General features: G+C 44.1%; 1 protein-coding gene across 1 annotated transcript; it reads right to left on the reverse strand.

The window, feature by feature from the left end:
* Window positions 1-7,860: 7,860 nt before the first annotated feature.
* LOC103631241 (coatomer subunit epsilon-2) lies at window positions 7,861-10,224 on the reverse strand. The gene is made up of 5 exons (XM_008652192.1): window positions 10,082-10,224; window positions 8,686-8,821; window positions 8,375-8,530; window positions 8,109-8,188; window positions 7,861-7,954 (listed from the first exon to the last, which is right to left on the reverse strand). Exons 1-5 carry the CDS (start codon window positions 10,222-10,224, stop codon window positions 7,861-7,863), a joined length of 609 nt encoding a protein of 202 aa, XP_008650414.1.
* Window positions 10,225-10,650: the final 426 nt, after the last annotated feature.

A 10,650-nucleotide genomic window follows, 5' to 3' on the forward strand; every position in this document is an offset into this window, starting at 1 on the left:
CTCCTCCTAGTCCTCTCTTGCGGAAGCAGTAACCCACTCGACCATCGATCCCGGTGGCAGGGATGAAGGCCAAGTCACACCATCAACCAATCATCCTAAGGAGTACCTGCAAAAAAATTATGCCACAAGCAAGGCTGAGTATACTAATACTCAACTAGACTTACCCGGTGTGAGGAGTCTACTCCTCTACCTCTAGACATGCAGCTATTTGGCTGAGGGGTTTGGTTTGCCAAAAGCACTAGCTGAGTCTAAAATCAAGTTTTAGCTTTTCAAGTTCTAGAATAATAACTTAAACTAGATGAGAACCTATCTATTCATAGATGATATCAAACATTATATCAATCAACATCTTTTTGCCAGTCACCTCATTTCCACTTATTACTCAATGCAGTACAATTGATCAAGCAGTCTCATTAGCTGCGAGAAGTAGACGATTCAAATCGAGTTTTTATCCTTGCAAGGTAAACCTAAACACACGATGTGGCGAGGCACTCCGTCCCCACACACATCAACCCTCCCCATCGATTCCCCGTCAGCAGAGAGGGGCTCACCGCCTTGGCATACAATGCCTTACTGACCCCGACTGCCGTCGTACAGTGACCGCACTTGTACCCACCATAACCGGAATGGGAGACCACGTCTCAGGTCGCGTGAGGAGGGCAATCTGCTGCCAGGTTCACTCAGGTACTAGGCTTACCGATTACCATATTTCTCGGCATGTGCTTAGTACGTTCAAACGCTTGACACAGGTATCCGCACGTTAATCCTTATTCCAATTTCTCATCTCGTAGACCACGCATCCCCATGGATCCGTGTCCACAGACCATCATCATTCTGATATGAAAAGTGGATACAATCAATTCCTGACCTCGCGCGAGTGCTAGAAAAATCACTCGACTTCTACCGAGATCCCTAATTAGCAAAGCAGCTACTCGACCTAGCATACTAGTATCCATCTCAAAGGGAATCCTGAGTTCATGCAACTAGGGTTTCAGTCAACTCCTACACTTAAGTGCACAGTACAAGCCTACAAACATTAAGTGTAGTAAAATAGCATATATAACAGTTATGCATAAAACTGGGGCTTGCCTTTAATTTAACACTTAGATAGTGTTGGCTGCGGGAGGTACTCGCTTGGTGAGCATCCACTGGTTAAGTCCATCATCTCTTCAGATCGTCCACCAACTGCATCTTATGATTGGCACCACATCACTTGCTCGATCATCATCTCTCGGTCCTAAATGAGATGCAAGATGCATATGTATGAATATGATGAAATGTATCACAAGACATTCAAATACACGGTAGCGAACTAACAGTAAATTATAAGACATCATAAACAATCATACGCTAGAATTAGTTATCTACACGTTATCGGCGTTCAATATTAACACCATTAAAAAGACAACAAATATTTCTTATATTTACCCAACACAAACACGATATCACGAGCACAAGCATTTACCATGTTCACTTTAATTATCCATTAGTTACCTAACCTTATATTAGTTAAGTCTATAAGTTCGCTACGGCTTATATATAGATAGATTTAGTTGAAAGGAACTAGACACTTAATCGGGCTTTAAAATTATTCACTAGGAAAACACTTATTAGACCCTCACTAATTAGGTTCACTAACTTAGCGAGACGTATACTTGTTTCTTATATAATTAGGCCCAATTGTATTAGTTATATTATCATTACTGCGGGTTCAACCAATCATCAAACGAGGAAACAGTCGACTCGGTTCAAACACAACAGAGTAGAGGATCCACCAAAAATAACAAAATCTGGACAGCAGCACAGCAGGTGCTTGTTTCAGTCATAACTCTTCAAACATTAATCCAAAAATAGCAAACTAGGACTTTCTGGAAAGCTTAAAAAGTGAACTACAACTTTGGTATTTTCAACGCAACCTGATTCAACACTTAGCAAGGTCAAAAAATGCAATCACAGCAGTTCTGTCCAAATTTGGACAGATTCAGACTTGCAACTTCAAAAATTTACAACTAAAGATTCAGACATCCAAACAAATTGATCCTAAACTTTCTGGAAAGGTAATTAAATTGTATACATATCATTTATAAACATCTCAAGGTGATTCAATATTGAACTAAGAATAAAAGACACTAGAAGACTTTGCTATCCATAATTGGACAGATTCAGTCTTCACACTTTAAACATTCATAACTAAATCTTTATATTACCAAAAAGAGTGATCCAAGATTTTTTTGGAAAGCTTGGCAAAAGCATTACATAACTTTTATAATCACCAAGAAGTGATTCCAGGTTTAATCAAATCAAACATTACAGTTTTTGAAATCTGTTCTGACAGTGAACAGAACACAGCAACCAGTTTATAAAATTCATAACTCCTAAACTGTCAGGCCTATTGTTGTGAAATTTTAACACAAGCAAGATAAGAAAAGCATATACAACTTTATTATAACAACCATGAACAGATTGTAACATTAGCTTAAGCAAACAATGCAGTTTCTGAAATCTGTACAGAATTTGGACCGATTTAGTTACTGACTTTGTAAAAAGCATAACTCCTAAACGGTCAGACTTATGACTGCCAAATTTTAACACTAGCAAGATAATCAAGTTATCTACCACTTTTCTATAGCACATATCTACAGAAAATACAATTTAATTCATCAAACATACAACACGGGGAAATCACTGCGTGCAGTCCAAAACAGCGACTAATCATTTTCAGCTTCTATTTACTTCAAGAATTAGTCGTGTTCTAGAGACTCGACTTATTCTAACTTATATCAAGGCACACTTAAGCATAGTCACACAATAGATGACGTGATAGCTACGTAGTCATGCCATCACTTCACCCCACAATCCCAAGTAACAAAATAACTCTAACCGAACTTGGCATTTAGCCGATCGATTCCTAACCCATTTTTCTTACCACCACTACACGACATGCCTAATACATTAAATGACTTGTTCACAATTCACATACATCTTAACCAAAACATTCCCACATCGCTTGCAACTTAACCTAAGCTTCACTACACAATTTCAGGACATCTACTTAATTCATGAATATCATCGTCACACACATCGACTCGATTTGAATTAACCACACATGTCTATCACATGAATGGAGCATTTCAACAAATATCCTAAAACAAACTAACTTCATCACACATCTTGCATTACAACCCTACTTGACTTATTTGAAGTGTCTACTCGAAACCGTGAGCACAATCATACACTATATGCGAAGCATAATTTTAACGAACGCATAATACGCATCGTCACGACTTGACCTATAAATATAGAGAAAGCGATGACTACTCTGGCATGTCACCACCTCTCTATTTAAGCCAAGACAATTTCTACCATCGACTAAGAGCTCTAAGTATTAAATACCTTACTACTTTACACGCACAATAAACCTCAACTTAACACAAGTGACACCGATGGAATTTTTACTAAACTCATCATGCGCATAACCTTGTCTCGCATACAACCATATAGTGGCGTGCACTCGCACTTCAATCAATATGGCGCGACCACTAATATATGAACTCCGATACTCATGCTTTAATAATTCATCCTCTACGCAACTAGCATTTCCTAAACTACTCGTCACATCAATAAATATGCTCCCTATAAAATCATGAATCCCATCATATTGCATAAAACAATTATACTTTTCACATAAATACGTATTGATACATTTCCCAAAACATAATCCACATTTTTTAACTTAGTTTTTTTTCGCATCAAACAACGCATCGCATATTTTTCCTACCAAGATATAAAAACATCCGAGTTCTTGTTCTACTTCATTTTCTTCTCAACGCGCTTTTATTCACACAAATGTATTTTCACACACATAATCACACATGCACATCATCGACCAAAACCTAATTAGACTAACTATAAATCGCACACATCAAACAACCTCTTGTTCTCTAACCGCAAATGCGATCCTACCAACGTGTATAGCCGAAACATATTACACACATCCACATATATACATGCACTGCCCGACATCAACCAAATCATATGTATTATTATAAATCAATCAACCTGAACGAGATCGGATCGGAGTTGGGCATGCATGTGGTTCACCCGACCGGCCTTGTATCGAACACGCGTGCGCGACGGATGGCATTGACGGCTAGCTGCGATTAGACACACACAACCATTCAACAGTTTTATCGAGCACAAAAATAAAAATATAATAGCAGCAAGGGCAGCGGGGGTTTTCTCACCACGGGTTTCGACGGCGTCACGGATGGGGCTGCGCAAAAACAGCAAACACCCGATGAGCGTCGACGGCGTGCTGTTCACTGTGCAGCACAAAGCAGCGAACTGGCAGCGCGCGGGGACGTCGGGGCTGCTGCACATTTTGCCGAGCACCTTGCGCACATCGGAAAGGAGCAAGGGAAGGGGCTGTCCTAGGAAGGCGACAAGGTGTTGTTCTTGGGAGAGGGGCTCGAGCAGGGGCACTGTCCTCGGGAGGGAGAAGAGCTCCTCCGCGTCGGGGAAGAAGGCTGCTCACCATGGACGACGGCGGCTCGCTGCGGGTGCTGTTTTGTGGGGAAGATGGGGAGGAGATGGAGCAGCGGCGCTGCGCAGGGCTGCTGCTGGGCGCCGGCCATGGACAGTAGAGAGAGGAAGGGCGCCATGGAAGGGAGGGGGCTGCTGCGCACAGGGAGTAGAGGGAGGCGCCTGCTGGCTTGAGGAAGAAGAAGGGGAGGAGGGCGCCATGGATCAGAGCTCGCCCACGCCATGGACAGCAGAGGGAAACACTGGGGAAAATGGAGGGGCGCTGGTTTCTTGCTGCTGGAGGAAGAAGGAGCAGGGGGCGCCATGGCTGGCCGAGGGGAGGAGCTCGTGCCCATGGAGCAGGGGAGGGAGCAGGCCTGGGCGCCATGGAGAGGAGTGCGGCTCCCTGCTGCTGCTGCCGTGGGAGGACTGTTGCGCGATGGAGAAGAAGATAGGGAGGCTGTGGCGGCTGGAAAAATGGAGGGGTGGGAATACAAAATAGCCCAAGTGCAAGGAGAGAAGGCTGCTATTTATAGAAGAAGCCTTAGGGTTAGGGTTTCTTGATGGGCCTTATTGGGCTGGGTTGGGTTGGCCCAAAACGCTAAATCGGGCCGCGCTAATTTATTTCCATTTTATCTTATGATGTTTTGATTAAACACGAATTATGAGATCGCTAATTATTTCTCGGAATACAAACGCTCATGCGGAATTCGTCTCTACGGAGAACAGAGTGAATTAGAGTTTCGACGAACAGACGATTGAGCGATTAATTCGACCGAGAGTTGGATTTGATTTCGCTCGGAAATAATTCCTCGCGCACTATTTTAGAAATGAATGTTTCTCTCAGACTTCTGACCGGCTTTGGATTTTTAGTGGAGAAAGCGAATCGTGACATTTTAAAATTGTTATCGATACGGGGTTTTGAGTTCGGTTCGGACATGAGATATTTGGTCGAGTCGGATAAAATTGATTAGAGGACGACATATCGAGTATTCCATTTGAGAGTACAGACTCAGATTAAAATAGTTGGACATCGATCGAGGTTCGAGAAATTAGACTCGGGCTCAGATCAAATGACAGCTGTTGAGAGTTTGATTAAATGAGCTTCAGATGAGATTTATAATTCGAGGATGATTTTCGAGTTTGCATCCGTTCCGAGAAATAAAAGTTTTAACAGGCTCCAAATTTGGCCTTCTGGAGATCGAGTAAAATCAGAAATCGGTGAACCCTTCACAAGTAACTTGATAAATGGAGATAAACGTGATCGAGAAAAAGAAAATTTCACTGAGCGTCCGAGATTAGGATAAATCTCCCGTCATAACACGAAACTGACACCTGGGGTGTCACATAACCCATCTTAAGGAAGTACTTTCAAGAATCGAGATTAAGTCGGCCAGTAACCACCTAATCATCGCTCTAGTCATGCCTCGATCGTCTCACGTGTGCTTTTCCAGCATGTGTGATTAAGTCTTTCCATGATTAGTGCTCGATAAAATGGATTGGTTGCGAAGGCAGCATCTACATATCCCTCCACTGGTGATGTTCTCGAATCTATATCACCTTTCATGGACTTGGATTCTCTGGCTAACACGAGTTAACTGTGATATTAATCGACATTCACACCTGTCTCATGTGCTATGAACTTACTGTGACCACTTGTTGGTAAACATCTTTCTGTGTGTTTTACTCAAGATGGTGCATCTAATTCTGCTTGGGTAAAATCACGTAATTGCCGCTCGCTCAACAGACTCAGATAGTACAGTGTCATCAGAAAAAGCAAACTGCACAAATGGAACCTTATGTGTTTCTCTGGTATATATCGTCTCTATTATTGGACATCTCTAAATTATCCTAAGGCGATATATGATATGTCCACTAGAGAAACAACATTATGAGACACTTGCCTTTGCTTGGAACTGCCTTAGTTACCGCTGATATGGAAATGGTTTACATGCTTCTCTGCTCTTAAAAGTCTTTCGTTTCAAATCTCGGGACGAGATTCTTTCAAGGGGGAGGGCTGTAACACCCATGGTGTTTGTATTCTGCTCGACAACGAGTATGGATTTAAGCACGTAATATCAGTGGATAAAACAGATGCTAAATTTTAATCATCTTCGCCTATCGCGATTTTAATATCGCATCGGTTCCGTCTATCGTGAGTTCGACATCGTTTTTATTTTTATCTATTCGGGCTCTTCCTAAATTTTCGTGATGTTCGGAACATCGTTGTTCTAAAAATCGGTGCGTCCGATGATTATCTAAAATTCATCGCTCGCGCGAATTCGAATTCGGAAGCCCGACCCACTCAGATGATTTTATCCTGAACAGATTAAGAAGAACTCGACGACTAAAATGTTCGAGGCAAAATAATCTGTATCGCGCGTTGTCCGAGAAAAATCGTGCGCGAAGTTATAATCCAATTTATTCTTCGACACACTCTGTAAAATAATAAAATCAACTGTGTTTAGACATCGGATAATTTTTTATCCGAGTTCAACTAAACCAGTGTTGTCTCAAATCTCTACTATCCCATATGAGCAGAGCGAGGGCGTCCACCACCTACCGTGCCCCCGCCCGGCCCCGCGCATCCCGCTCCCCGAAAACCTCTCCCTCCGTGCCAGGGCTCATCCCCACCGTGTCGTAGCCGCCATCATCGCCCAAATCCTCGCTCGCCCCATGCTGCGCCGAAATCCTCATCTGCCCCACGCCTGCCCCTGCCCCCTGCCTCCCAAACCGCGCCCATTCGAACCGGCCACCCGAATCTAGCGCAAGCATGCAGGCGGTGATGGCGGCCACGGGAGACAGCCGGCGCTTGGCGTGATTCCCACCCCACCGCGAGCCAAGAGGTTCGAGGTCAAGTTCGTGGACCCCCCGCCGTGCCTCGCGCTCCCACGCCCGCACAGGCATCTAGCCCCCATCCCCCTCCCGCTCGAGATCTCCGCCGATCTAGCCTGTCAGGGGGTCCGCGACGTGTGGAAGGGTGAGCATCGACGATGGCGGTAGAAGAGGAGGAAGCCTTCGATGGTGCGCTCACCGACGAGCAGCTGCGAGAGGTAGTGCCATGGCCCCATATCCTTATTGCATTTCCCCTGACGGTTTTTAACTGGGATACATGAATCTGGGGTTCGATTGCTTGCTGAGTGGGATACACGAATCGATGTTGCAATCTTCTCCCTCTCTAGCCTAGGAATAAGGCCATGAGAGAGCCAAGTTGAGATAGAACAAAAAATTCTTAGAGCAGTAAGCTTATCCAAGCGCTAACTGCTTTGCTTCAGAGTAGATCACGATGTTATTCCGACTCATCCTAGGGAAAACAGATGTAATTTTCGCAAACAAGGTTCACACCATTGCTTGGCAGGCTCTGTCGAAGCTCTCTGCAGCGGAGGACATTCGCTTCACCAGCGCATGGTCTGGGTGTGCGAGCTTCAGCTGGCTGCAAAGCAACCAGTTTTTATTTCAGCGATTCAGTTCAAGGCATCCGAACTCAGGCTCGTCGTCAGGCAGAGTTGCAGAAACAAAACAACATGCGTCACTTGAAGAAGTCCACCAAATGAAGTTTTTTTAACAAAAAGAATGGGAAAACTTACTTGAGGTAGCGCGTTGCGGGTTTCCCCAGGTTCAGGCTGCACACCGTGAGGTTGGTGAGAGTCTCAGTATCCTTGGCGTCCTGAATAGTTTGAGCAGTTCCGTGTAAGCACAGACTGACATGTCAAGGATTCTGTTTCAGAAATGCACAGGCGGACAGCATTGGCGTGCGTTCAGCAGTGCAGCTATGGTGGTTGGCTACTCCTATTTGCAAAGGAAATGCTCGTTTGGGGGAAAAGCTGGGCTGGGATCACCGGAGCTGATCGACCTTGTTCAGTGACTCGAGCAGCAACCCCTCCGCGTCCTCGAAGTTTCCCATGTGCGTCGAGCACAGGGCTTTCCCGTTAAGAATCGTGCAGGTCGTCGGGTACTTGTCGGATAGGTCCTGGAAGATGAGGCGCGCTTCTTGGATCTTGGAACCACCCTGAAAAACATGACAAGTCATGGTGTACAGTACTACTTGAACAACACCAAAGGTTCTTCGGAAATTCAAGTGCCTGGACTGAAGGAAACTCTAGAATTTATAGCCAAGGTTGCCACTCATGCCATTTCTTCCAGCAGAGATGTGTGTGTGCCTACCAGCACAAGGTCGACCCATGCGTTGGCGAGCTGCGTCAGCGTGTGGTCTTCGTCCAGCTCCTGCATCACCCTGAGCTGCTTCTTTGCGTGGTCCGTCCTGTTCATTTGAAGGTATATCTGAACATTCAACGCAAGCCTGCAACGCCAAATTGAAGGACATTTGGTCCAGTGTTTGTTGCCTAATTATAAACCAACATGTTTGTTTTGCAAACCAAACATTGAGCCATTACTCACACATTGCTCTGACAGGCAGCCTTATTCATATTTTCAGTTAAATTTAGTTTCATACAAAATAGGTCATCGTACTTATTTATTTGGGGTTGGCATTTGGAGACATTTTAATGCGTACTCAAATTAACTAAACCATTATTCATGCATCACTTCAGAGCAAAACGGCGTAGCAGATAGCATTATTCAGATTTTCAGTTAAATTTAGTTTCATACAAAACATGCCATCCTACTAATTCATTTGGGGTTGGCATTTGAGACATTATGGTGCGTACTCAAATTAATCTACAAGAACAACACTTCATACACGGTTATTTATGTTGTTCACCTTAATTTTATGTGTATAACTTCTTATTAGGAACCAGTCTGTACTCACCTCACCAAGAGTAATTACAATTCTATTGATTACTCCTATTGTTCAGTTCGGCAGCATCCTACAGTTGTTGCTCTATTTAGGTACCTTAATATGATATTTTTTCTATTATTTTTACTTGATCCCTGAATGGTGCCTTCCATTTAAATGTTCCAGTTTCTAATTGATATATGTGGAATATATTCTATTGCTGTTAGCATGGGTTAAGACCAGTGTTGTGGTTGACACCGGATTTCCCTCTGAACACAGATGAACTCATCCCTCTGCTTGATGTCCTAGCAAACAAAGTGAACGCTATCAGGAGGCTTAGGGAACTCTTGACAACCAATCTTCCTACAGGCACATTTCCAGTCAAGGTAAACTATCTGGCACCTTGATTACATTACCCGTGCTTCCAGCAGATTACATCTTGCCATTTATTACATGCATGTTCTTGTAAGTACCTGCATCCAACCCTTCCATTCTTCAGTTTGATGCCTATTCAAGTACAGTACAGATTTTCATGTGGATGATGACTTGTCTTGATGGACCTTAAAGGAAGTCATATCTGCTACAATGATAAGAAGAAAGTAGAGGAAAAGGAACAGATCTCGACTGTAATTCTGCAGATGAAGCATACCAATAAAAAGGTTACTGGATTAAAGTGTTACACTAGATATAATGGCACATGAAGAATGCACTGGGATATTTTTTTCATCAATCTGAATACTTCAGAAAATTTGAAAGGTTCTAACAAATGGCAATTTTACACCTAGACGACCCCTCTCTACCCATCGCCACGTCGCTATGACGCACGCCGGAAACCCCTGCCTCTTGGGAGACGAGTGAGCATCGGGCCTGCCGGCCGCCGCCACCTGACCTCGTACCATCAACCTCGATCTGTACTTCCTCCGCGACCGCCTCGCCCACCTCTTCGCCTCCTCCTCGGCGACCACCATTGTGCGCGACTCCTCGACGACCACATCCCCATATTTCTCCGGTGGCTCGTCCCTGCCGCTCCACCACTGGGTGTGGATGACACCGGAGGCAGCTTGAGGTGGGGAGGAAGAGAAAGTCGGATATTGTGGCGATGGATCATCTAGGCGACGGGGCCGCGGAGGATGAGGTCGTGGACCTTGAGGTCATGGTGTCTGTCGGCTGGGAGCGACGACTTGGCCTCCTGGTGAGTTGATTCTCTCCTCTTCTGGTTCACATCTTATGTCAAATACTACTCGTTCACTATTGTGTAATTTATAGTTGAGTACCTTCCATTGACAAGTCGATTTAAAAATACGTATGATCACCCTTGACAAATGTTGACTATATAAAAATTAAATCCATCTTCAAGGGAAATGGAGCATCTGCAATGAGGAGAAAGAAAGAAT

This window comes from Zea mays, chromosome 6 (assembly GCF_902167145.1).
Source record: "Zea mays cultivar B73 chromosome 6, Zm-B73-REFERENCE-NAM-5.0, whole genome shotgun sequence".
NCBI classification, from domain to species: domain Eukaryota; kingdom Viridiplantae; phylum Streptophyta; class Magnoliopsida; order Poales; family Poaceae; genus Zea; species Zea mays.